The sequence below is a fragment of the Lampetra fluviatilis genome, chromosome 12 (genome assembly GCF_964198595.1).
Source record: "Lampetra fluviatilis chromosome 12, kcLamFluv1.1, whole genome shotgun sequence".
Lineage (NCBI taxonomy): Eukaryota > Metazoa > Chordata > Hyperoartia > Petromyzontiformes > Petromyzontidae > Lampetra > Lampetra fluviatilis.
Genome location: NC_136286.1, coordinates 9,358,504 through 9,386,480, shown reverse-complemented (window position 1 = coordinate 9,386,480; position 27,977 = coordinate 9,358,504). Strand labels below are relative to the sequence as shown.

Genomic DNA, 27,977 nt, shown 5'->3' with positions numbered 1-27,977 from the left:
TGTGCGGAGATGTGAATGTTCGTCCCTCGTATGTGAATGTTGGGCTTTATCCTGGTATTCCGATTATCTCGCACATGAGGGCAAACGCGTTGCATTTAAGTTGAGCAACCATCCCCAATGCGGGAACCTCCTGAACATGAGTTGTTTGAGATTCAGTGAGACTTCACTGGGTACCACACAGACGCGAGCGTGTGTAATACAAAGCCGAGTTGGCACGTCTATTGCCCGCAGTGGCAGTGCAGCAGTGGCCAAATCCACTGCTGCTGCTGCTGCTGATGATGATGATGATGAATTGAAGGGGCATTTATTTTGCATTATTACGGTGATCCAAGTGTTAAAAAGTCAATCGAGCTCCCACCTCTTCCACTTCACTGCAACGTGCGCTTTCAAATGCGCTTCTGCGGCCGTCTGGAACGCTCTTGCTTCCGATATTGGGAAGCCACTGGAGCTGTACACTTTTAAATCAACTCCATTGAGAACTCGTTTCTTCAGAACTATTTTTTATGTTTAGTTTGTTCTTCCCCCGCACCTCCGATTAGCATGGTTGGCTACGTACGGTGCGATAGAAGTTCAACAGACACACGCAAATGCTAACTTGACTAAAGTTTAACTCGAAACGCTATGCTGGACCAGACGCGCGCAGATGAAATTCATTTTGTTTTTGCAAAAGGTTGACCTGGGTTACTGTAAAATGAATAAATAAATAAATAACCTTGCGTCGGTCTCTCCACATGAAATATTGAGAACGCTTTAATCCATTAGCACATCGATGATGGATAGATAAATAATGATAGGCTGGTCTTAGACCGTGGGGACGATAGCCACGTTACTTTGCCTGCCTGCGAATGCGAATGGCTTCCGATGGCCTTCTTTGATCATTTGTCCGCATTGCTAATTCCAGAGGATATCACGATCGCCTGTTGTCAGCGGCTGTGTCAGCAATCGATCGGTTGCTTTCCTGCAAACTGGCTGAGTGGCTGTCTGCATATCGCTACTAGCTCGCACACGTGGCGGAAACTACCACGCAAACTGTCCTGTACGCTGAATAGAATCCGCCTATATGAAGGTGTCTGTTCTTATCTCCTCCGTAAGCAGAAACACAAAAATTCTTATTTTACCAGGTAAGGCTCGCTGAGCTATATACACATTCTTTTCAGAGGCAACCTGGCCACAAACGATAGTCCAATGAATTGGCTTATCATGTGCAAAGTCATAGCAGTAAAATCGTCTAAACACATGTTTGCAAATGTGTAGAACATGCAAACTCCAAACGTACATGTGACAACGGTAGGGGTCGAACCCACGACCTCCTTGCATACCAGGCGAGGTAGTTAACATCTCCTCGCCACCGCGGTTAAAACCAGCCCTGTACTCTCGAAACAAACAACGGTCCACATCGGACCGTCCCCTGCAGACGTCCGCTCTCTACCCAAGTGCTCCTCCTTTACACAGGCACAGCCAACGATTCCTCTGCTTTCGTGTAGCGTTTTGAAAAACAGCAACAAACTACAATTGTTCGTTGAATTTTGAGTGAGCCATTCCTGCACGTCATCCGGGGGTGGTAGCCGAGTGGCGTGGTAACGCTTGTTCCACCATGGACAGACTTGCTGTATTGGGGGAGCGGAGTGGCGTAGTACCGCTTGTCCACCATAGACACGCGTGCTGTATTGGGGGAGCGGAGTGGAATAGTTCGCTTGTTCCACTATGGACACGCGTGCTGTATTGGGGGAGCGGAGTGGAATAGTTCGCTTGTTCCACTATGGACACGCGTGCTGTATTGGGGGAGCGGAGTGGAATAGTTCGCTTGTTCCACTATGGACACGCGTGCTGTACTGGGGGAGCGGAGTGGAATAGTTCGCTTGTTCCACCATGGACACGCGTGCTGTATTGGGGCAGTCGTCAGAGACATTCGCCCGATGGTTTGCACCTCACCGCAATGGCAGTTTGGTGGAGTCCCTGGTCCTTCCATTTACGGAGGAAACATCGACACCTCATTTCGTGTGCTGTTGTTCACCTCTCGCTGTGGCTGTGGCTACTGGTCACGTGCCTACTTCTACCGTCGATCCATAACTTAGCCATCACAAAGTACACAAATTCGCGGTGTGTGTTTGTGTGTGTATGTGTAATTGGTAGCGGTAGTGTAGCGGTTAGCGCGCTGCGCTATGAACCCGGCGACCCGGGTTCGATTCCCGCTCACGGCCTACACCAGTGACGACTATAATTATCTGAACCGGTCTTGGACCTCCCCTAGGTCGACTCAGCCTCAAATGAGCACCTGGTGCGGTGTGTAGTAAACATCGCCACTGGGGAGACAAAGGCGGTCGAGCGTGGTGCTGGCCACCCACCCCCTCGTGTACCGTTCCGGCCTTCATAGGTGCTCGCTAACAGTACTTGCCTCTACAGTATGTTAAGGCTATACGGGGGTCTTTGTCTGTGTAATTGCTAACGGTAGTGTTTTAGTGGTTAGGGTTCTGCGCTACGAACCCGGCGAGCCGAGTTCGATTTCCGCTCACGCCCACCAACACCAGTGACGATTATCTGAGCCGGTCCTGCGCCTCTCCTCGGTCGACTCAGTCTGGAGTGAGTGTGTTAGATACAACCCACTATGGAGATCAAGTCGCCCGCGTGTAGGGTGCTGGCCATCCATCTTCTCGTGAGCCGTGCCTGCTTTCATAGGCGCTCGCGAACAGCGCTTGCTCCAAAAGTCTGTTAAGGTTATACGGGGGATCTTTGTTTGCGTTTGAGTAACTGCTAGCGGGCTTTGCCTGTTTTCTGTGCGTCCAACTCTATCCAGGGAAGCACTTGGTTCACCGACGATGATGATCGTTTTAATAATTACCAAGAGTTAAACTAATCAAACTCGGTCTGTAGGACATAAATGCGAACATTGTCTATTGGAATTGTTTAAATTAAAATATAATCAAGGTCTCGACTATAATTGTGCCAAACTTCGGGTTCCTTGCCCTTCTATATATATTTTTAAAAACTAGAATTTGCATCACTCACCAATTCGCTCGCTCAAGATCACGATCGCCCATAGCCCTATATTGTACATGCCACGCTGGTGAACGGTGGTGCAGCGGTTCGCGCAATTGTGCGACGCAACGCGACTGACACCCACTGAGTTCGACACCCGGCCAAGGCGAAGCGACCAGCGATATCCGAACGGCTCATGAGCCTCCCTCTCCTTTGACGAACCCGCACCCGTCCAGCCTAGTCGACGTGCTGCAATGTAAAGTCAAATAATCCACATGATCGACACGGAAGCGGTAAGGCCTTCATTCAACAGTGGATGGACACGTTACATGAATGATGACGATGATGAATGAGAGTCACTGCGTTGTCATGCCTTGATTTGCTTTAATAGGGCAGCGACTGGCGAAGCAGATCTGCCTTGGCACGTGAGAACGGGAAGAGATACGCGGGGGTCATGCCCGTGGCTAGCAGCGCGCGACGCATTCACCGAAGGCGATAACAGTGGTTCAGATCATCGCGGCAATGTTTGCTAAACACGTTCGTTTTAGGCAGCGAGGCAAAACGGCTTGGACACGTTTAAAGGAATCCCTTAATCGGTTAAGCCAACATCTGTTTAATGCGGCGCTTCACTCAAAGTCTCGCAAGCCTTTAAACACTGCGTTGCTTGTTCCTCTCTAAAGGGTGCTTACAAAATACAACTCGTCAACAACAAATGAATTCGGGCCAGGTAGCTTTACAGTGTTTTCATCTTTAATGCAAGTTTGTCGGTTGAACAATAAATAAATACATTATATAAAAAAAAATACGATATGTTAATTTTTTGTCATATCAACGGAACGGAATTCAACTTAAAAAGGCATCTAAGTTTTTTCTCTTCTCGAAGTAGCGAGCGCCTTCCTGCCTGCCTGCGTGCGTGGGTCTCGCGTGCGCGTGCGTGGGTCGCGCGTGCGCGTGCGTGGGTCTCGCGTGCGCGTGCGTGGGATGCGCGTGCACGTGCGTGGGATGCGCGTGCGCGTGCGTGGGACGCGCAGCTCGTGCGGGTGTAAGCGAGCAGTCTACACGGGGCCGCTAGCGCGTGTGTGTGCTGGCGGGTTCAAAGCAGCCACAGCCGATACTGCAACTGGTCTGCGGGGTGAACGGTGAGGTTCGTATGGAGCATCATCTTAAGTGTACATTGTGTAGGATACAACCGTTTATCTTTCTTTACTGGCAGGAAAACTTTACAAAAAAATCTACAATACCTCGGAAACACATTTATCTTATTTTTTTGCAAAAAAATAAAAATAAAGCAGTCTTCTGAAGTTTAAATGAAAGTTCTCAAAGATGTTACGGAGCCATCATTGGGTCTGTCTCTCTGTGTGGTCTCTTTGCTTGCAGACGTGTGTACGTGTTTGTGTGTGTCTGTGTGTGATGGAGTTCATCACGAACGTGTCTCTGTATAATCCATGTTTTGTTCGTCTTGTTTAGTTCTATGTATGCAGTCTTCGGTCAACAAATCTTCGTCTTTCTCCCCTTAATCTTTCTCTTCTTAACGGCACTTGCAGACAAACTTTACAATCGCGTAGACTCTTCCGATGAGGGCGGACAACGTACAACGTACCAAGCACAGGGCTACACTGCTTCTTCCCCCCACCCACCCCTTCTGCGCGATAGTACCGTCCAGCGATGCGCTAAAGTGTCAGTCGACTAATCGGAACGGTGAGTAAAAAAAAAAGAAAACTTACAAAATAATAATAACAACAATAACCCCCCAAAAAACATAACACAAGGGTCGGCTTGCCCATGTCGAGTTTACTGTGATCGCTCGCTCGTTTGGTTCAATAAATACGCGAAGATTGGCAAACACGTGCAGGGAAGCAACGTCCCTGCTGGAAGGCGCAGTGGTGGCGACACGGAGAACTCGTCCACTCTTCTTGACAGCGCAGTCTTATCGAGAGGTTTGGGTTTTTACAAAAATAAACATTTCGTCGTAAAAAAATTACTTCTATTTTTTTTTCATCGTTTTTTTTCTTCTTCTTATTATTTCTCTTCCGTTTGTAGATCGGTATTGTTCATTCTCATCATGGCCCGCCACCGCCGTTGTTGCTGTTGTTGTTGTTGTCAATGATAATTACAATGGAGATGTCTTAGTTGTCTCATTTTCTCGGCTCCTGCTTCTGCATTATGCGGGTGTTGGGTTTATCTGATCGAGATGAGGCCACGCGATATCCTCTGAGACACCGTTCTCTCTCACCTCTCCCACCCCCCCCATCTCTCTCTGCGTCTCTCTACACAGCTCGCACGCTCTCACACTGTTTACACACTCACTCTGCTCAAAGTCTCTCTCACACGCACGCTTTATACATTCTCTCGCTATGTACATTACTCCAGTTCTCTCTGCTGTCTGCTGCTTCCATCGCGCTCGTTGTCTCTCTCTCTCTCTCCCCCTGTCTTCTCCCCAGCGGTCATATTTCCCTACATCTCAAAACCTTTCTCCCTCCCTCTCTCTCCCCCTCTCCACTCTCTCCTGCTGCACCCAACCTCTGAGATCTCCCCTCCTCCTGCTCCCCCTCCACTTTCTATCTCTCTGCACTCTCCCTCTCTCCCCCTCTCCACTCTCTCCTCCCCTCCCTCCTGCCGCGTCCGTCCTTCTTCCGCGCCGCGTGCCGCGTGCCACGCGCGCGTGCTCCCTTCCTCGCGCGTCTACCGCGGGCGGGAAGCCAACGAAGACGACGACTCGGACTTAGACGACGCAGACGACGATGACGACGATCCTGCGGCGGCTGCGGCGGCGGCCCCCCCGTGCATGCGCTTGCTGCGGCGTGCGGCCCCCGTGGCGACCTGGATGAACTTGCGCTCGCGTTCCTCCGACGTGCGCTGGAAGCGTTTCATGAAGTGGACCTCGCGCTGGTGCTGGCTCGTCTGCGAGCCCTTGCGCGGCCGGCCCTTGCGCGTGAAGCCCATGTACCAGCCGCCGTACATGACCGACTCGAGCGCGGTGTAGTTGTTCTCCAGCACGATCTCCTTGAAGACGCAGTCGGTGTCTTTGCCCTCCTTCTGCACGCGCGGCGAGAGAGGGGGGGGGCGGTTAGTGAGTTGAGGAGGGACGGGAGGGGGCTGTTTGGGGAGGATCTGTGTCGTTGTGATGAGCAGCAGCAGACGAGGTCAATCCACTGCTGGCTGGCTGGATGAAGGCCCCTACCCACGCCGTGTTGTGTCAATCATAGTGGGCGGGGGGGGGGGGGGGGGTGTTTCAATTCAACCATATTTCACCAGGCTGGTTTGCACGGTTATTGAAGGTGCGTAAAGGAAGACCGGGACCCGTTCGGACATCACTCGCCAACCGATGCTAGCCGTGATTGCGCGTCAACCACTGCGCCACCGCTCCCCCACACACCCCACTCCCTGCAGTTGTGTGCTGTGCCGCTTTGCAAGAAGTCACCAATGGTGAGAGAAGTCCGCCACGACCGATGTTAAAACAACAACAACAACAAAAACCCAACACGTCGATTCGCGAATCCAAGCACCTCTACGATCATCGCACACACCGGGGGTGAGCGCTACAGCAGACTACAGCGATAGAATAAAATCGGCTGGCGTAACTCATTCTGTTCGCCGTTCAAACGTCGCGCTAACGTTCGTTCGTGACATTGACCGTGTCGCGGCCTCCCAGTTCCCGTACCTTTTGTATGCCCCCCCCCTCCTACCCCCATTACACAAGGTCAAGCTAGCAAGAGGGATCAGCAGTCGTACACCCTACAGAAGGAGAGGATTTGAACGCAGACATGGGGAAGGGGCAACCTTTGAAGTCACCTTAACACTCATCGAATGACACCCCCTACCACCCTCCACGCTCGCCCAGTACAGCGGTCTGCCAGTAACAACGCGGTCGATGCGGGGGGGGGGAAGGTAGGTGGAGGGGAAGGGGGGTGGTGTGGGTCGCATTATTGACACGTTGGCCGAGTGACGGGCATGCAGACACCGACTGTTGGCGAACGTGCAAGCACGGCTTGATGGATGCGTGTTTGCGGGCGGGAATGCAACTCGCGGAAGCCAGGAATGTCACCGAGGGAAATGTGGAATTTGTCCGCTGCGGTTCTGATGAATTGCCGATGCAAGGCCTGTTGTTCATGTAGCGGAGATCACCACGGGGCCACAAAACGATTCTCATATTCAGGGAGGTGGTGGGGGGAGGTGAGAGGGAGGGGGGAGAATCGCCCGTGTTATACGCGAATCGATGTGGCGAATTTGAGGACAGACACGACAATGATTTAACTCCGTTGATAGACAAATCGTCGCGATGTCAATGAACCCTCGAGCCTCGGGTGTAAATAAATAAAGGACTTGCTGACACATGACGCTGAACTGATACCAATTCGCGGTGAGATTGTGTCTGAGAGAAAACGGTGGTGGTGGTGGTGGTGATGGTGATTTGAATATGTTTACTCTGCAGACATGAGCAGGATATATTGTAAGCCGCTGCGGTATACACGCGCACGGCTATAGAGTCGTATCGAAGCGGACGCGTGTTCTTGAAGTGAAGGAAACGTGACGCACTTTCTATTGAATCTGTCATGTCGAGATACAGGCATCGAAGCGTCACGTCAGTCATGGGGGTTGTTTGGCCATACTTCACCACGCTGGTCAGTGCGAGTTAGTGTTGGGTTGGGGGCGGGCGGGCGTGCAGGGGGGGGGGGGGGGCGGGGACACTGGCGTTATATACCACTCGCCACTGATGCTAGCCGTGGCTGAGAATCCAACTCAGGTGGTGAGGTTCACGGCTCATTCAGCTAAGCACGGCGCCACCCGCTCCTCCACTGGCGTGTAAAGTACGTACGTGTAAGGCACCGCGTCTATCGTGTAGGTTGATGAAGTGAACGAAACGAAACTATTTTATTTTACCAAGTAAAGCTCATCGGGATCGAACCCACGACCTCCTGTATACCAGGCGAGGTGGTTCACATCTCATAGCCACCGCGGCGAACCATGAACAGCTGGAGAAGTCGCGGGATGGGTACTAGTACAGCGCGTGCACACACACCACGTGCACACACACACACACCACGTGCACACACACACACCACGTGCACACACACACACACCACGTGCACACACACACACCACGTGCACACACACACACCACGTGCACACACACACACACACCACGTGCACACACACACCACGTGCACACACACACCACGTGCACACACACACCACGTGCACACACACACACACCACGTGAACACACACACACACCACGTGCACACACACCACGTGCACACACACACACCACGTGCACACACACACCACGTGCACACACACACACCACGTGCACACACACACACACACACCACGTGCACACACACACACACCACGTGCACACACACACACCACGTGTTCCCGCACCACCACCACCACCACGTGCGCCCATTCAACGGACATTTAAGGCAGCAGCATTTATCAAACAGTCCAAGTTCATCAACAAACACTCCCGCGGTCAAAGGTCAGCCCAAGCCACGACTGCACATTCGGCACAGCTTACAATGCAACGTCTACCGTCAGAAGCCGATGGAAGACCGTCCTGCGGATCTTTTCTGTGTAGAAAACACATTCCTTAATGCGACTGCAATCAGAGTGACTTATCTAGGTCACGTTTTTTTTATTCCACCAAGGTCAAAGGCTATCGAGTGAACGCAGCGCATCATGAACACCCGAGGTGCGTGCTCTCTTCTGATCAGAATGGGCTCTTACTCGCTCAACGCTGTATGGCCACAATTGTTCAAACGAGTACTGCGCTACAAACTCGTCGATTTGAGTTTTTTTTTTCCCGGCCAGGGCTAACATCAGCGGTGCGTGATATCCAACCGCGTCCCCACTTCCCTCTCCTTCCCACCCCGTCAACAACCCGCACTGAGCGTCGTGGTGAGGTACCGTCAAAATCACCCCCATGGGCAACACGGGGCTTGGGGAGGCATTCATCCAGCAGTGGATTGACAAATTGCCGTAAAGTCGTAAATGTTTGATTCGCTCGTGTCGGTCGCCGTCAGCGATGGGGAGAGCGGGACGACTCCGCACTTTGCAGGCTGCGAGCCAGCGCCGTCACCGAAATAGGCGCTCGTCAACTGCCCTTGCTCCATACGCATGGACGATGCGTCAACCCGCGATTGCGAATGCACACGCGGGTATCTCGTCGGTGCAGGGAGGCGGTAAGGAAACATCGCAACTTTAGACAAGGGGCCTCAAGCGCTATCCATTGGTATCAAGACGAACCGGGTGCCCGAACGAATCGCGCAGCAACGGAAGTCACCCGTCACGCATCGGCGCGCCTAATGCTGGAAGAACGGTCCCCGATCTCCTTATCGACCCGTGCGCTGTAGTCTGCGTGCAGCTCGCGTTCACTGGATGTGGACAGGCGAGCTCCTAGATAAGTCACTGAATGCTGCGACGAAAGCGTGGCACGATGTTACGGGCCCATGCATCGTCTCTCTCTCTCTTTCTGTGATCTGTCTCCAGCGGTGATTTGTACGTGTCTCACTCTGCTGCTGCTGCTGCTTGTGAAACACCGTACGTGCTTGTGCTCGCGAGCCCCTCTCGAGAATACTGCCTAGGGCCTCTCTCGAGCACGAATGCAAAAGGAAAATGCTCGCCGTCTCAACGGACCTTCAAGGGGTTTCTCCATCGATAGAGATCGCTCACTGAATGCCCCGTGTGCAAGTCATCGATTCCGTTGATTTCCGCACCCCCGATTGGCACGTTTGGCTAGGTACGGCGCGAAAGAAGTTCTACGCACATACGTACAAGTCAACGCCGCGTTATGCGAGCTTTGTCGGTCACCTAAAGCCACGGACATTCCATTCACGGGGCACCACTCAGCACTGCGCTCCTCATACGTATGGCCTTAACGAATCGCTAATATTAATATCCGATGCAGTTAATCATTATTAGTAGTATACCATATAATCCAAGTGTTATGATGGGACGTTTGGCTTGGATTAAGTGGAATTATGAGCGTAATAATTTATTTTTATTAAGTATATAAGTGTCTTGCATTGTCCCTGCGTCACAGCTGCAAACGACTTTAGTATCCCCACTGATTAAATGACGAGGTCAAACGAGCGTTTGGAGGTGGGAAATCCACATTCCTCGGACGTAGGCGGATGCATCAATAATTCTGATTCCCTGCGTGCGTATTATGTAATAACGGTGCAGTCAAGTATGAGCAATACTTAAAGTTACTAGCAACGACATAATACGACGAGCTACAAGATAGGGCTAGCAACAGTATCGCCATAGGGTTAACGGCAGGAAAGAATACGAATAAAAACGCACGAAGGGCATGGGGGATTGTTTGACCATCCTTTACCACGCCGGTGACGGAGAGAGGGGGTGTGTGTGGCGGGGAGTGTGGCCTAGAACCATCTCTAATATCCTATCGCCGTCAATGTGAATCCGTGAACCGGGAATGAAACTCACTTGGGTAGCCGGGTTCATAGTGCGCAGCGGCGTTGCTAACCACCGCGCCACCGCTCCACCCAAATAATGCCCCGTGAGTAGCAACGAGCCGCGCGCGCGCATCGTAAACGGCAGAGGTGTGGACTCGAGTCATGTGACTTGGACTCGAGTCAGACTCGAGTCATGAATTTGATGACTTGCGACTCGACTTGGACTTGCATAACAATGACTTTGTCCCACCTATGAGATGTGGACTCGAGTCATGTGACTTGGACTCGAGTCAGACTCGAGTCATGAATTTGATGACTTGCGACTCGACTTGGACTTGCATAACAATGACTTTGTCCCACCTCTGGTAAACGGTGCCCGCGTGTGGAACGCGCTTTTATCAGACGCAATCAATAATAACAGGCGTTCGAGCAAACACAGAACGCGTACAAAAAGAACCGTTTCCACGCCCAAATTTAACATGTCCTCTTTGCACTTGTTTTTTTTTTGCGTAAATCCCTAACCACAATCCACACGCCGGGACTGAAACCAACTCTCCAGCCAAACGGGTGCCAAAGAGAATGAGTGGGTCAAGCGTGCACACACACGCGCACGCACGCACACCCACCCAGACCACCCTGCCCGACACACACGCACTTAACCAACGCGCCCCTACCACAGGCCACCTCCATCACCTCCTCTATCAATAAGCAATCTAGCTTATAACCGCAGGTCACGTGGTCTGTTTCGAAACACGAGCGAGACACGTGCGTGTGCGTGTGTGTGTACGCGCGTGGTCCTGCTGGACACCCACACGCACCCTCGTGTGCCGTGCCGGCCTTCCTAGGCGCTCGCTAACAGCACTTGCCCCAACAGTCCTGTTAAGGCTACACACGGGGGGATCTTTGTCGCCATGTGCATTCGTAGGTGCCCGCCAATACCACTTTCCCCAACATTCTGTTCAGGCTACGCGGGGGATCTTTGCCTTTTTTATGTGCCTGTGCTCGCGCACAATATCCGGCCGCAGGTAATATCAGCGGTAAGTAGTATCACCTGAACTTGTCCCGGGCCCTCACCTTAGGCCGACTCAGCTCTAAATGAGTTCCTTTGTATGATGTGTAATCATCAGCGCGAGCTAGACAAAGGCGACCTTAAACAGGTGATCTGTGACAGCACATTCTATCCTCGCTTATTCGGGGGATCTTTGTGTGTGCGCGTGAATGAGAAGAGGTGCGTAAAAAGCAAATTATTGGCAGAGCACGTGGGCTGTGTTCGCGCGTGTATGTAGCACGTTTGCGTGTGTGTGTGTGTCCTTGTGCATGTATGTGTCATCTCCGTCAGTCGACCCGTGGCAGACGGGCGTTCGACACTTCACGTGGCCTCAACGTGCACATAGCCTGGCACAAGCGACGTGGTGACGTCACCGCCACTTAGTGGCCAATGGCGGTTGTTGATGTCTGTGTGTGGGAGGAGGCGTGCGGTGCATTGCGTTCGTGCCTGTACGTCTGTCTTTGTCGCTGTATGTCAACCCACAACATTTTGGTCTGTCCCGTGACCTCCTGTCAGCGAGCTGTCGTCAATTGACGTGCCCTCCAAGTGCACCTAGCCTGGCACCATTGTCAGGCTACACTTGCAGCCCACGTGCGCGGGCTGCATGTTCCGTGTGAGGCGCGTGGTTGCAGCTCTCACCTTGCCCACCAGCTTCCCCTTGTTGTTCATGCAGATGTAGTAGCCGGATTCTGCTCCTTTTATCCGTACGCGGCTGCCGAACGTGTCCGTTTCCACGGTCAGTTTGGCTGCAAAGAGAATGAAGGAGGAGGCGATGAGAACGAGTTGGGGGGGGGGTGTACACAGCCAAGGTTGCGGTGATAGCAGCAGCAGCAGCAGCTGTTAAAGCAGCAGCAGCAGCAGCTGTTAAAGTAGCACCAGCAGCAACCGAGGTGGCGTGGTCGAGGAGGAGGATATTACGATCGCGTTTGTTTGTGGTATAGACCGCGCATTTGCTAAATGTGTTGTTCGACCTGAGCATGCGCGCGTGCGTGTGCGTTATATAATGAATTTAATCATTGACAGCCCTTTGTACATCCGCTTTTTCGGCCGAATGCATTGCCCAGCGGAGTGGCGTTTGCTCTGTTTACTTCGTGTTGTAAACGCAGCAATATTGCGCAGGCTGGATACGATAAGTGTGCTGTTGTGTACGATTGGTAGCTGCTGCGGTATTCTATGAATTGCGTACACAGACAAAGGTCCCCCATATAGCCTCAGCATACTTTTTGGGCAAGTGCTGTTAGCGAGCGCTTATGAAGGCCGGCACGGCACACCAGAAGGGTGGTTGGTCACACAAATATCTCCCTTATAGCCTTTAACAGACTGTTGGGGCAAGCGCTGTTCGGGAGTAGCACCTATGAAGGCCGGCACGGCACACGAGGGGGTGGGTGGTCAACACCACGCCCGGCCGCCTTTGTCTCCCCAGTGGTGATGTTTACACACTGCACCAGGTACACATTTGAGGTTGAGTCGACCTAGGGGAGGCCCAGAACCGATTCAGATAATCGTCACCGGTGTTGGCCGTGAGCGGGAATCGAACTCGGGCCGCTGGGTTCGCAGCGCAGCGTAGCGCTAAACGCTCCACCGCGCTCCCCACCACACACACACACACCCACACGCGCGCACCCACAATCACACATTCCCAAACACAGAGGCACAAACGCACATCCATTCAACCACGCATGCACATAAACGCACACAAACAAACAGGCGTAAACACACACGCACACACAAAGCCAGACCCACAACATTCAAACATCCATGCACCTGCCGTAAGCCATCCTTAACTCCTGCGCTCTCTGCTCCTCCGCTAGAGCAGCGCTCATTCCACCCCACGTGCGACCCGCTCTGACCCGGGCGCCAAATGCCCCCCTTCCTTTCCTCGCTGCCGCCACACGCGCAGCCACATTTCAGATTAAGCGCTCTTTGCCCTGCGGTTTGGAACCCTCCCTGCGTCGTGATTAGCTCCGCGCGCGCACTTAAGGAGAATCATTGTTCGCCGAGGCCGTTCGCGCAAAACCACAAACCTTGCATGCGCTCGCGCGCGCGCGTGTGTGTGTGTATGTGGACGTGTGCGCATGTTACAGGAAGCCTCTGTTGCCAAAGCGCGATGGTAAAAAAAAAGTTATTAAGACACTCCTCTGTCGTTGTGCCACCGTAAACCCACCACCACCAACTCGCCGACCCAATTGCTCCCAACTAAATAATAAATTATGATTTGGGCTTGTATTGTCCACACCGCGATAAGTTAGCGGGTGCGTGCGAGATTGGAGGAGCAGGGGGGCGGGGGGTCTGCTCCGGTTTCGTATAATACACAGAAGCAGTCTGTGGGTGAGCTTATCGGCGATCTTGTAAATGTCGACAGGTGAGATAGCAACTGTGGTGGTAGCGATTGGTGACAGCCCCCCGCATTTTCAATTCCACGCGTGCGGTGTGGCCTGGCAGATGACTTCTACTGCAGTGGAAATAAATGTATTTTTTTTTGATAACGAGAAGAGCCGCATGCTTACAATCGGCTGCTGGTCTGTCGCACAGGCCGTGCGCATAACATATGCAAGAACGATGCTGTTGTCACCTTTGTCATGCAAAGCACTCTGTGACTTTCTTTCGTGCGTTTTGCCGTTCTAAACGCCTCCGGCGTGTATTTTGAGTCTGTATTTCTTCAATAAGAACGGTCATGAATTGTTGTTACCCCCCCCCCTTCAAGCTGATTTTTCCTCTTCGCACAATGTGTCAAACATGATATTTGTGAATTCTCAGCGCTGAATTTCGTATAATAAACAAAATCAAGTTCTAAATCGAGAGTTTGTATTTTTGTGCAGTCATCAACTCGCTGCACGTGAGAATCCAGGTCACTCACAAGTGGCTAAAACCCGGGATCGAACCCAGGTATCAGCGGGTGCTGGCTTTAGCGCATCTGACCTCTGAGCCACCCAGCCACCTTAGCTTTACGAATGGTGCTGGACAATAATCGCCGCAAAGCATGAAGTGAGCATGCACCAACTTTGTCTGCTTTCGTACGACAAGCAACAGTTTGTGTCGATGATGTCAGTATTGAACGTTAAGGTCCTTCAACCAATTCAAGGCGGCTGTAGACGTTGTACGGAATGCAGGAATATCGCCAGTGTGTGCATGGATGGCGCACTGAACTCAGAGGTCATGGCTATAAAATGTGATCTCATAACAATACTGGACCACTTAGTGCAATGTATTTGTTGGATTCTATAAGACAACGACCCTGCAATGAAAGCGATTATAATGACACACGTTATAACATATGTATCATGCACCAAAGTGGATGGAGACTTCTGGGTATAATAAATTAATAAATAAGCAGGATTACATCTGTGTCTCATCATAAAAAAAAATAAAGTAACATTTGCGTCCACCAGCCTATACATGGATCCTCTGTGTGAACGTGTAATTTCTTCCTCGGGTGAAGGGCAAAATCATTTGTCGATCCTTTGGCCGCATTTTCCTACCTAATGCTAATGTTGGTAAGAGTTGGTCTTTTGCCAAAGTTGCACCGAACCCACTCTTAGCAGGTGAAATTAGTGAGATGGGGCTTAGGAACTAAATAAATTGGCCAGATTTGGTGTGTGTGTGTGTGTACGTTGAACTTCAGTCACACCGTACGCAAACAACCGTGCTAATCGGCGGTGCGGATTTTCCGACTAGCGCAAGCGCTCACGTGTCTAACGAGTGGGAGGAATTACAGTATACCGAGATATCAATATGTCTGGCAGCACCATTGATGTTGTCGCTCAAGTCTGTACCATTAAGCAGCCCATCAAACAATTAGTGAGCAGGCCTGGCTTGTGCCGATGAGATTGCACTACAGTTGAATCGAGTACGTGCCCTGCTTACAAAAACAGTGTGCTGAAAAAAACATTGCTTCATAAGACGCACAGGGTGACAGATGTACACATTCTTTATTTACTTTTATACGGAGAGCCAGACGACTGCCACTTTGACGATTTCCATTTACTTTCAGATCTATCCAAGAACTAACTTAATCATAAAATGATCGCAGGGATAGACCAATCCAACCTCATTGACTACTTTGTTATCAATACGATTTCGTGTGCGCGTGGTGGGTGGAATGGGGGAGGGGGGGGGCTCAGTGGACCTGACCACCCGAGTTCAATTCCCGACCAAGGCTCGCATCAGTGGCGAGTGGCACCTCAACCGTCACGCATTTCCCTCCCCCCCCCACAACCCTTACGTTCATGTACCCAATAATCTATCTTCACAAATTATTGCTCGAATTCACAAATGATTGCATTGCAATTCTTCACATCTATTAACCCCCACCCACCCACACCAACCTCGAACGCAACCTCGACCGAACCGATCGCACGTGCAATGTGATGACGAAGCGACGAGGTCCAAATCGCTCGTAAACTTTTGATACGTTCGCGAATAGCGGCGTCTCTGACGACGCTTTTTAAGCGGAGCAAATTGCTAATTGTTTCCGCGACGATGTATCCGTGACCCGCACAGCGCGTCTCAACGCCGAGTGATGCTCACGCACACCGCGTTGGGCAAGCGAACACAACACACGGCATGCAACGAGAGTGCGTGAGCGTGGGTGTATGTGTGTGTGTGTGTACGCTTGCCTGCGCGCGCCCGTGCCTGTGTGTGCGTACGCTTGGGTGTAGGGATTTTGTCGGGCGCTGCGCTACGAACCTCGGCCACCAGAGTTCGATTCACGCTCACGGCCAACACCGGTGACAATTATCTGAACCCGCCCTGGGCCTCCCCTAGGTTCACTCAGCCTCAAATGAGTACCTGGTGCGGTGTGTAAACATCGCCACTCGGGAGACAAAGGCGACCGGGCGTGGTGCTGACCATCCACCCCCATCGTGTGCCGTGCCGGCCTTCACGGGTGCTGTGTTATGGCTATAAGGGCGATATTTGTCTTTGTGCTTGTTAGCGTGTGCTTCTTTGCGTGCATGTGCACGTGTATGCATGCATGTGCATACGTGTGGGTGTTCGTTGTGTGTGTGTACATATGTGTGTAGCGCCAACCGGTCGGCACGGTTGGCTACGTGCCGTGCGAAAGAGGTTCGACATTTCTGCATAAAACAACGCCAACTTCACTGTGCACTGAACTGCCCATACGACGCAAGTTGCTAAAACGCACGTGTTGGCGGTGCTGGTTTGTGCTCTATGCCCACGGCAAGTCGCCCCATGTTCACGTCCTGTATACGGGCTCTGGGTGGTTTTTCTATTGCACCATAAGCGCTGCTCGTGCGTGTTTATTGCGGGCCGTATACACCGCCGCACATCCCTCAAGCAAGTTACACGCGCTCTCACATTAGAGCCCGGCGTTAAACGATTCGCTCGGCGAACCGTGTTGCGCAATGCGCGAAGAGGCACCCACGCTACCTAATAGTATTACTATTATTGTTGAGACAACTCCACGCTCTGTACACAATACGATTCACAATTATATATCGCAGGAGCAGTGCTTGTCTTTATCTTATATACAGAAGAGAGAGGGGCATGCGAGCCTGTAGGCAGAGGAAGGGGAGTCGGGTCTTGATTGAGCCTGGACTCGAACAGGGACAGGGAAGCGACAGCACCGACGTCTGTGGGAAAGCAGTGCCAGACAATGGGGGCAGCATCGCAGAATGAGCGATCTACCGCCGAGCGAAGGTTGACTGGGGGCTTCGATGGCAAGCCTTGGTTGGCTGGAGCGGAGAGTGTACGGAGGGGAGTAGAGTGAGGTGAGAGGGGAGAGGTAGGAGAGTGTTTGGAGGGGGGTAGAGATGAGAGGGTTGAGATAGGAGAGTGCGTGGAGGGGTGTGGAGTGAGAGGTAGGAGAGCGTGTGGAGGGGGTAGAGATGAGAGAGGAACAGAGGTAGCCAGAGGGCGAAACCCATGGACGGATCGTGAGAACGTTGCATGCGATCTTGAAATTGACCTGGGATTGTATCGGCAGCCCGTGTGAGTGATTGGGAGGTGGTAGATTTGGTTCGTTCGCGTGCGTCTCACTCTGAAGCCGGACTGTGTCAAGCAAAAGTGCTGGGTGGCGAGCTCAGAGCGGCGCAAGAAAATCTCCACTGCCCTTTATTATGCAACAAGGTGCGATTAACGAGTCGCGGGTCAAAGTACCCAGGGGAGTGATCGCTGTGCAAAGCGAGAAGAAGAATAAGGAAGGAGAAACCCCCCCCCCTCCCCACCACTTGCTTGCTCTGTGACATTGCTAATTGCACGTCAACGTCGGTAGCTTCGGGGTGAAGCTCATTGACGGGCAAGGTTGTTGTTGTTGTTGCAGTAGCCTTAGACCAGGGGTCGGCAACCTACGGCTCCGGAGCCGCATGCGGCTCTTTACGGGCTGCTTCTTGACGATATGTACGTATGTACAGTATGTACTCAGATGCATTGCGGCTCTTGAAATACTGAATTTTGTACCGAATTGGAAAGAAATGGCTCTTTTTGTTATTTTGGTTGCCGACCCCTGACATAGACAAACGCGGGAGAGGTGGACTCCTCAAGAAGAAGAAGAAGCAGAGGAGGAGGAGGGGGGGAGTCAGTCAGACTGCCGAGACGCGTTCGGCAATGACGCAGCGAGCGCTCAGTGTCGATTGACGAAGCGAACGGCTTCTGTCGTGCCCATACAAAGGGAAAGATCACCCGTGTAGCCTGCTGGGGGCAAGTGCTGTTCGCGAGCACCTCTTATACGAAATCCAAAACGGCACAGGGCGTGGCCGTCCAGGACCACGTCCGGCCACCTTTGTCTCCCCGAGTGCCGATGTTGACACACCCGCACCGCACGTGCATCATTCAAGGGATGAAATTGTTCGAGGAGAGGGACCCCAAGACCGGTTCAGATATCACTCGCCGCTGATGTTAGCCGTGGCCTGGAATGGAACTCGAACCGCTGCGATCGCTATGGAATATCGGTGGCTGCAGTTGGGCTTAATAGGTGCTTGCAAACATCACTTGCCTCGTGAGTCTGTTTAAATAGAGTATAGGGAATTCAATACACGTCCATACCTTCACACGTACAGACAAAGATCACCCCTATTGCCTATTATAGGCTGGCTATTGGAGCATTCAGTTAGTATCCAAATAATTCATGATAAAAAAAAAGGGCTCAACCCTTACTGGCATAAATACAGGAGGTGTCAAGACGTTCAAACACCAAAATAAACACTTACAGACAAGGCATCATGTCTGCATGATGTCTGCAAATGAGTGTCTATTTGGTCTTTAAACATCAACAGCCTATAGGCTGGTGGTTACACACATGGCACACGTGAAAGAGCTCACGAGGAGGTGGGTGGCCAGCACCGGACAATGTACTAATTTGAGGCTGAGTCAACCTAGGGGTTGCCCAGGACCGGTTCAGACAATCGTCACCGGTTTTGTGGCCGTGAGCGTCGCAGCGCGCTAAGTGCTGCACCACCGCTCCCCATCCCCACACACGCAAATAGATTGACACACACACACATACACACACACTCACACATACACACACATACACACACTCACACAAACACTCACACACACTCACACACACTCACCTCACATACACACACTCACACATACACATACACACACATACACACACACATACACACACTCACTCACACACACACTCACACACACTCACACACACACTCAACTCACATACTCACACACACACTCACACACACTCACCTCACATACACACACTCACACACTCCCACACACTCACAAACTCACACACACTCAACTCACACATACTCACTCACACACGCACTCACACTCACTCACTCACACACACTGACACACACTCACTCACACACACTCACACACTCACTCACACACACACTCACACACACTCACGCACACACTCACTCACTCACACACACACTCACTCACACACACACTCACACACACTCACACACTCACTCACTCAACTCACACACTCGATTAGCTGACACCGCACGCCCTGTCTGAGCCGGTGCGCGGCTCCACGAACCGCCACGCTGAGTGATGAATTCACACACCCACGTATCTTCGCAGCCCTCCCAACACAAGAGGCGCAGCCGGGCCAGACAGGCAAAGGGGGGGATAGCAACGCTTCAGCCCGCGCAAGCATCGTGGGCACAACAACAACAACATTTAACTCGCCAAGCGAAGCGAGCCATGGGCCGATGGGCTTCTGCCTGCACCGGGCGCGCGGATGCGAGGTCGCGTGAATCAGCTGAGCGCCCAAATGCCGCCCACCCCCTCCGCGTTTAATTATAACCGGGCACAGGCAGTGCGATCCGCAATGTTATCTTGAGCTACACCGCGGGGTGTGAGGAGCAGCTTCCTGCGCCACTGCCATTGACCAACACGCGCGCACTTCGTCCGTGCCAAGTTGAACGAACCACGTGCGAGTCCACGTTCTCGTGACTCTTGAATAGAGGGGGCGGGGGGGGGTTGAGTGGGGGAGCCGTGGTGCAGCGGTTAGCGCGCTGCGCTACGAACCCGGCGACGCGAGTTCGATTCCCGCTCACTGCCAACACGAGTTTACGATTATCTGAACCGGTCCTGCGCCTCCCCTAGGTCGACTCAGCCTCAAATGAGTGTCTGGTGCTGTCTGCAAATGAGTGTCTGGTGCTCCACCCCCCCCCACCCCCCACCTCGTGTGCCGTGCCGGCCTTCATAGCCGCTCGCTAACAGCACTTGCCCCAATAGTCTGTAAAACTCTATACGGGGGATCTTTGTCTTTGTGGTGACCCAGACGTTAGCTTCACTGCACTCTGAATCTGTCCTTATTTTAGGCTTGTACGTGTGTGTGGTTCGGTGAGTGTTTTGTGTTGGGGGTATATCTATATGCGCGTGTGTGTGTGTACACAAATCACCTTCCTTTCCCCAAGATGCCAATGTCCCAATGCTTCGCACAGCGTGCTCAGGGGGCAGTTGCATTTTTTTGTAGATGTTACGTAAGTCCAGATAGCATTGTATTGGGTACCTTTGTGTTTGACCATGTGTCTTTATACATTACGATAGTTGGTGTGTAGCCAGCCGTGCTAATCGGAGGTTGCGGGAAAAATCTGTCTGCGTTTGAATTGAACGTGCGTATTCTCGGTTGGGTATTCGTGTGTGCGTGTTTCATGCACGTGGGTGCTTGCAAAGAAGAACTTTGCCCCAATAGTCTCGATTCAATGTAAGGGAGCTAATGCACACGCACAGTTTGTTAACCGTATAGTGTGCACACACACACTCACTGCAGCGACAAGTAATTTTAGCGAGCACCTATCGAGAACCTTCCGATATGCCTTCATCCAGCAGTGGATCGATCACTGCCGAAGTTCGTCAAGACACCAGGTAGTAGCAACACGTTTCTTAATAAAAAAAAAAAACGTGTACGTAATTCCTACAGGGATATATTGCTGCCGTATTGGACGAGCTGTTGGGAAAGGTTTTTTTGTTTAAAGTTGAAGTTGTTTCGTGTACACAGTGCACCTGCTCTCATCGTTTGAGGATGAGCGGACCTAGAGCGCGGAGGGTTATAGGCATGGGGCAAGTTCAGATCACTTAGCAAACGAAATTAAAATCGATTAGCCTGATAGATGGCGGGGAGAGACCCGCGGTGATACCAACGTCCGTGGCACGTGTAACATACATGCCACGCAACATACATGGCACACACATATACACCTATGTGTATACGTATGTACGTGTGTGTGTCAGTTTGGGGTGTAAATTAATGTATAAATATGTATGAGTATGCAAAGTTGATAGGTGCATATTATGTCGATCAAGTATGCGCGCGCGTGTGTGTGTATGTGCATTTGCGATGGATGATTCATTCCAAGCGAGCAGTTGTGAATATAAAAATTAAACTTAGATTATTGATATAGCGTGGCCACACATCCTGAAAAGCAAATACATGTTCAACTCAATCCTCAAAAGGTCCCCCCTGGTGTGTAGTGTTGTCTATGTATTGCAAGCACACACACACACACACGTGCTGTTAGCGAGCACCTATTATGGCCAACACCACGTCCGACCGCCTTTGTATCCCTCCTACTGGCAACGCACCACGTACTCGTGTTATATTCGTTTTAAGGTTTGAGTTGATTTGGGGGACCGTGGGCTGGAAATGTGAACCCATGGGACTGCTTCGTGACAGTTATTTATTGAGGGCCGTCTCGTAACACGCGGTGGCATTGCGTCTCATGAACTACAGAGGTTTTTTTCCTTGTTCGTTTACCGAATTCGCCAAAAAAAAAATTAACGTTCCTTCTTTCTATTTTGATCGCCTGCGCTAGCCCAACCGCTGCGCCACCGCTCCTCTCTCACTCACTCACTCGCTCCACACTCACCGAACTTATTGCCGTCGTCGGCGCGCGCGTTGATGCGCTTGTTTACGATCTGCACGTGTTTCCCGCTCGTGCGGCTGTAGAGCTGGTAGGAGCGGATGTGCTTGCGGCTCACGGCGTCCGGTCGCTGGAGCTGCGCCTCCACATGCTGCGTAAAATCCGGCGCCGCCTGGTCAGTGAGTGGGGGAGGCAAGGTCTCCATTACTTACACTCGCGCATGCGCACGCACACGCGCACGCGCACCCACGCGCGCACCCACACGCGCACCCACGCGCGCACCCACGCGCGCACCCACGCGCGCACCCACGCGCGCACTCACGCGCGCACCCACGCGCGCACCCACACGCGCACCCACACGCGCACCCACACGCACCGCCACGCGCCCACGCACCCACACACGCACCCACGCGCACACCCACACGCACCCATGCGCGCCCACACGCACCCACACACACCCACGGACCCACGCACGCACCCAGACGCCCCACGCGCACCCACACGCGCCCACGCACCCACACACACCCACGGACCCACGCACGCACCCAGACGCCCCACGCGCACCCACACGCGCACCCACACGCGCCCACGCACCCACACACACCCACGGACCCACGCACGCACCCAGACGCCCCACGCGCACCCACACGCGCACCCACACGCGCCCACGCACCCACACGCACCCACATACACCCACACATACCCACACACACCCACACACACCCACGCGCACCCACGCACACCCACACACACCCACGCATCCACGCGCACCCACACGCGCCCACGCTCCCACACGCACCCACGCGCACCCACACGCACCCACACGCACCCACGCACACCCCAGGCACGCACCCACACGCGCACCCACACGCACCCACGCGCACCCACGCGCACCCTCACGCGCCCCACGGACCCCCACGCACCTACACAAATATTCGCCCCCCCCCCTCACTCCCCCGCTATAGCCTCAACAGGGCTTCTGGGGCAAGTGCCTATAAAGGCCGGGGTGGGTGGCCAGCACCACGCCCGGCCGCCTTTGTCTCCCAAGTGACGATGTTTAAACATCGCACCAGGACCAGTTCAGATACTCGTCGCTGATGTTGGCTTTGAGCGGGAATCGAACCCGGGTCGGGTCGCCAGGTATGTAGCACAGCGCGCTAACCACTTTACGACACACAAACAACAAAGACAAAGAGACACAGATCCCCGGTATAGCCTTAACAGACTGTAGGGGCAAGTGCTGTTATCGAGCACCTATGAAGGCCGGGACGGTACACGAGAGGGTGGGTGGCCAGCACCACGCCCGACAGCCTTTGTCTCCCAAGTGACGATGTTTAAACACCGCACCAGGTACTCGTTTGAGGCTGAGTCGACCTAGGGGAGGCCCAAGACCGGTTCAGATAATCGTCACCGGTGTTGGCCGTGGGCGGGAACCGAACCCGTGTCGCCAGGTTCATAGCGCTACACTACCGCTCCCCACAAACAACACGCACGCACGCACATGTACTCACAGTTGACGTACAAGCAAATGCTCACACACACGGACACACACGCGTGCGCGCGTGCGTACGTACGTACGTGAACGTGCTTTCGCACACGCACGAACATTGCATTCAGACACACACACACATGCCCGCGCGGACATACAGTTACATACACCAACGTACGCATAGCTACATTCGGCATACACGTGCAGGCATTGCATCGATGTGTTTTACATACGCGATGACATCTCCGGCGCTACCCCCCCCCCTTCTCTCTCTCTCTAAGATAGTCGTGTTACAAAACAAAAGTTGGTCTTTGTAGACCTTTGGGGTTGTTCAACCTCTCCGTTTGCGTGGCGGGGTTTCTCCGAAAACTCCTGCAAATGACACCCTCGTTAATTTTCTCTCCCTCTCAAAAAAAAAATTGAATTGGGCATATGTCCCAAGGAAGGAGTCAGTGAAACTTTCCTGGGAAAATAAATAAATGTTCGCATATTGTTTTGACCTAAGAGCACCCAAGGTCTCCCTTGCCGACAAAAAAAAATGAGCCATCTGCTCTTAATGGGCTCTCACCTGGTTTAAAATAATGTTATCAATCTCAATGCGTGTCACTGCTTGCAGAGAGGGCGTGTTTATTTGTGACGACTGCATTGTTGTTGCTGCTGCTGCTGTTGTTGTTGTTTATAAAGTGTTGTTTTCATTGAGGCTATAGATAGCCCCTTTGGAGGGCTCTCACGCGAGATGTGTTTCCATACTCTCACATCAAGGGGCTTTGATCCGTGCCAGCCAAGATATGTCTTGTGTTCGCGCTAACAGCATGACCGAAGCCGATACAAAACATCCATAACAGCGCTCGCAGGTACAAATAACTGTGTGGCAGTGCACGCAAGCGTACAGCCCTGCTGTCAATCCGTTGCCGGATGACCATACTTCACCGCGCTGGTGAGTGCGGGTGTGTGGTGTTAATACATACAGCCAATTGCATAACTTTTTTTTATCAGTTAAAATGTTGACATTTCTTATGTTGAGTCGTTTGCCGTTAAGATGATTTAACTCGTATTTTGTAGCACTAGGACCCGAGCCATTAGCACGGTTGGCTACGTACGGTACAAATAAAGTTCAACACATAGATGATTCCTGTACGTGTTCCCAGGTCTCCCTTAAAACATAAAATTAGATTTCTGCTCTCAACTGGCTCTCTAACATGCTCTAAGAATTGAAACGGTATAAACGAACCCACTGCATAAGGTCACCTGCTGCAGGCCACCGTCGCGAAACGTTTAAACCTTTCGCAACTCTCGGCGTTGGAGGAGAGATGGAGAGAGAGAGAGATAGGAAACGAAACGACAAAATGAAACTTCCCTCGCGTAGCAACACAGGAGAGGCCGCATCATGATAGTGATGAATATCGACTCACGCAGCACGCTGCCTTCTGCTGCCATCTATCTTCTAGCTTCCAAGATGAGGAGGGATACTCTCTCTCTCTACGAGTGTCCGCGCCGTGTGGGCTACCCCCGGGTCGTTAAGTTCGTCGCGGGGCTATAAGCGGCTCCGAAGCAGTGCATGCATGTGCGCACGTGTGCTGTGGGGAGCGATAGTGCAGCGGTGAGCGCGCTGCGCTATGAACCCGGCGACACGAGTTCGATTCCCGCTCACGGCCAACACCAGTGACGATTATCTGAACCGGTCCCGGGCCTCCCCTAGGTCGACCCAGCCTCAAATGAGTACCTGGTGCGGTGTGTAAACATTGCCACTAGGGAGACAAAGGCGGTCGGGCGTGGTGCTGGCCACCCACCCCCTAGTGTACCGTTCCGGCCTTAATAGGTGCTCGCTAACAGCATTTGCCCCAACAGTCTGTTAAAGGCTATACGGGGGTTCTTTTTTTGTTGTGGTTACTAGGTCGACTCAGCCTCAAATGAGTACCTGGTGCGGTGTGTAAACATCGCCACTCGGGAGATAAAGGCGGCCGGGCGTGGTGTTGACCACTCACCGCCCTCGTGTGCCTGTGCCGCCCTTCATAGGTGCTGCTCGCTAACAGCACTTGCCCCAACAGTCTGTCACGGGCTATACGGGAGATTCTTGTCGTTGTTTAGTCTTTCATGGTGACGATGAACTCGTGGTGCGCTATTGTGTTCCCGTTAGTTACAGTTATAGCTACACATTTATAGATATAAATATCTTATCCAGAAGTTGTTGCGTGACAGCTGTATCGCACAGAGGTCACGGCGTGACCAATCGTCGCATCATCAATATCGATCCTGTTCAAGTTAAGAGTGGCTGTGCCACGGGGCTGGTTGCGGAAGCTGCTACGATCACGTGGAAGGCATCACGAATCGATAACTTTCCGGAAACTTTTCTTTTCTTCTCCCATATCCGTAAAAAAAAAACTTTCAATCACCGAGCACCAACTTTTTTCTGTGAGAACGCTCGATACGTTCGACCAACTTTTTTTTTTAGTTTCTACCCCCGAGTAATGCGCGGTTGCGTTGCCCTCTAACCCCCCCCCCGATGGACTTGTTCACACCTCGAGAAGCTTGTGGGCAGCACGTGGCGATGCACCATCTCTGCCAAAACATTTCGCCTCTTTTTGTCGGATTCGTAACCACCCAGTGCCGCCGATGGGATACATCGACATCGGACTTCGACCGTTTCCACCCAAAATATAAATAAATACAACTTTCGTAGGAGAAGTCTAAATCGGCAGCAGCAGCAGCAACAACGACACACCCGTGGATATGTGCCCTACGTGCGTATGTGCGTGCGCGTGTACACTTGGCCCAACAGTCCGGCAAGGCTAAACGGGGGATCGTTGTATTTGTGTGTGTGTGTACAATTCACACGATCGGGGTACGCTCAGAACAAAAAGAAATCTATTGGGTGCTGAAACATTGAACGCTTCAACTGTTGCTCGCGTCGTCTATTAAAAGGAGAATCAGCGGTCACGTACCTGCACTTGAAAGCAGAGCACCAGGAAGTGTAGGCATCTGCGAGAAAACAACAACAACAACAACAAGAAGAAATCCATCAACACAGCTTTAGTCGCGGCACAAATCCCGCGCTCGCTCGCTCGCTGCGGAAGATCTCTGACTGAACACGTGCCCCCTGCTCCTCCTGCTGCTGCTGCTGCTGTTGTGCCAGGTGACACGCGCCTCTAGCGATGGGGACTCCTCGAGCGACGGGAGGCTATCGGCGAGCCTCGACCACACAATCTCATAGACACACACACACACATATACACACACACACACATATACACACACACACACATATACACACACACACACACATATACACACACACACACGTGCGTACAAAGACAGAGACCCACCCCAACGTGCGGCCTCAAGTTACTTATTTGGGCAAGTGCTGTTAAGCGAGCACCTATGAAGGGGCGAGACGACGAACGGGAGGATGCGTGGCCAGCACCACGCCCGCCCGTCTTTGTCTCCCCGGTGCCGATGTTTTACGCACCGCGCCAGCTACTCACTTAAGGCTGAGTCGACCTAGGGGCGGCCCAGAACCGGTTCAGATAATCGAGTTCAATTCCCGCTTCACATCCACACATGCGTGCGCGCATTCATACATTCACGTGTATACACACTATTTATATTCAGGATACGTATGTACTAATCGGAGGTGAAACAGAACAACAAACTAAACACCAAAAGCAGTTTCATATACCTACACACAAAGACAACCATTACCCCGTCTAGCCTTAACAGACTGCCGATATACACAGACGCAGTCACTCATACAATACACATGCTTTCTTACACGCGCACAAGTCTACGTGCATAGACAAATATACAAACTCGTGCATGCAAAAACAGGCGCACACACGCACACACACACGCACACACACACGCACACACGCGCGCGCACGCATACAGAGGTCAGATCGCGCGCACAGAAGCCCGAGTACCTGTCCTGCCCCCCCCCCGCGCACTGCACATTTTACAATTCTTATCTCTGCACTCCCAGCGATACAAACAGCGTCAATCGGACCGAGCTCGCGCGTGCAAACGTTTCGGTCGCTGCATCGTTAGTAGCGTCAACATCATCATCATCACCATCGCTGTAAAATAACTATTATTAGTCCACCGCTAATATTAACCCCCCATCGCAAGCCCTTGCATAACCTCTACACAGCCTGTAGTTCAACGCGTGCCGTCCGCTTTAAAGCTCTCCCGTAGCGATGCGCAAACCACGCACACGGCACGTCGCCGTGATGAAATATCCATCTCTCTCAATGAGCCTAGGCACGCGGGCAAAGCGCGCAAAGAACGAGCAAAATTGTGCGCCGGATGAACGCAGAGGCGAGGAGCGCCCGACGCACCGCCACTTACAGAGACGCGAGTGGCTGCCGGTACTGGGAGAGTCGCATCTTGAACGACGCGCGGCGCTCTCTGGCCGCGGCGCAGGACGCAGTCGATGTAGACAGCGGGGTAGTTAATCCTCGCCGGCGCAAGCTCTTGCTGCAATGCGACCGGCCGGGCAAGCGGAGGATGATGTGATGATGAGGATGGGGGGTAGGGTAAGGGGGTGGTGGGGGGGGCTAGTTGGTTCTGGTGAGGGGGGGGGAGCGGGGGGTGGGAGTAGGAGAGGGGGGGGGGGCGTAGGACGTGGGGGGCTTGGTTAGTTGCTTGGTGGGGGCGATGAGAAGGGGGCGAGGAGGAGGAGAGGGGGGGGGGAGATGGAGGCACGGGGGTTAGGAACAGGAGGGGTGAGGATGGCAGTGGCGAGG

The 27,977-nt window shown here is 52.6% G+C and overlaps 1 protein-coding gene across 1 annotated transcript; it reads right to left on the bottom strand.

Annotated features, from left to right (window-relative positions):
* Positions 1-5,580: 5,580 nt before the first annotated feature.
* Positions 5,581-27,746, bottom strand: FGF8 (fibroblast growth factor 8). Its single transcript, XM_078861216.1, has 5 exons — positions 27,580-27,746; positions 26,181-26,217; positions 21,756-21,921; positions 12,085-12,191; positions 5,581-6,012 (listed from the first exon to the last, which is right to left on the bottom strand). Exons 1-5 carry the CDS (start codon positions 27,615-27,617, stop codon positions 5,659-5,661), a joined length of 702 nt encoding a protein of 233 aa, XP_078717342.1. The 5' UTR covers positions 27,618-27,746; the 3' UTR covers positions 5,581-5,658.
* Positions 27,747-27,977: the final 231 nt, after the last annotated feature.

Excerpts from the sequence above, each read along its gene's own strand:
- FGF8 (XM_078861216.1), bottom strand. The coding sequence starts at position 27,617 with ATGCGACTCTCCCAGTACCGGCAGCCACTCGCGTCTCT. Across the intron at positions 12,192-21,755 it reads CGACGACGGCAATAAGTTCG|CCAAACTGACCGTGGAAACG; the intron begins GTGAGTGTGGAG and ends TTCTCTTTGCAG. Across the intron at positions 6,013-12,084 it reads AGGGGAAGCTGGTGGGCAAG|AAGGAGGGCAAAGACACCGA; the intron begins GTGAGAGCTGCA and ends CCGCGCGTGCAG.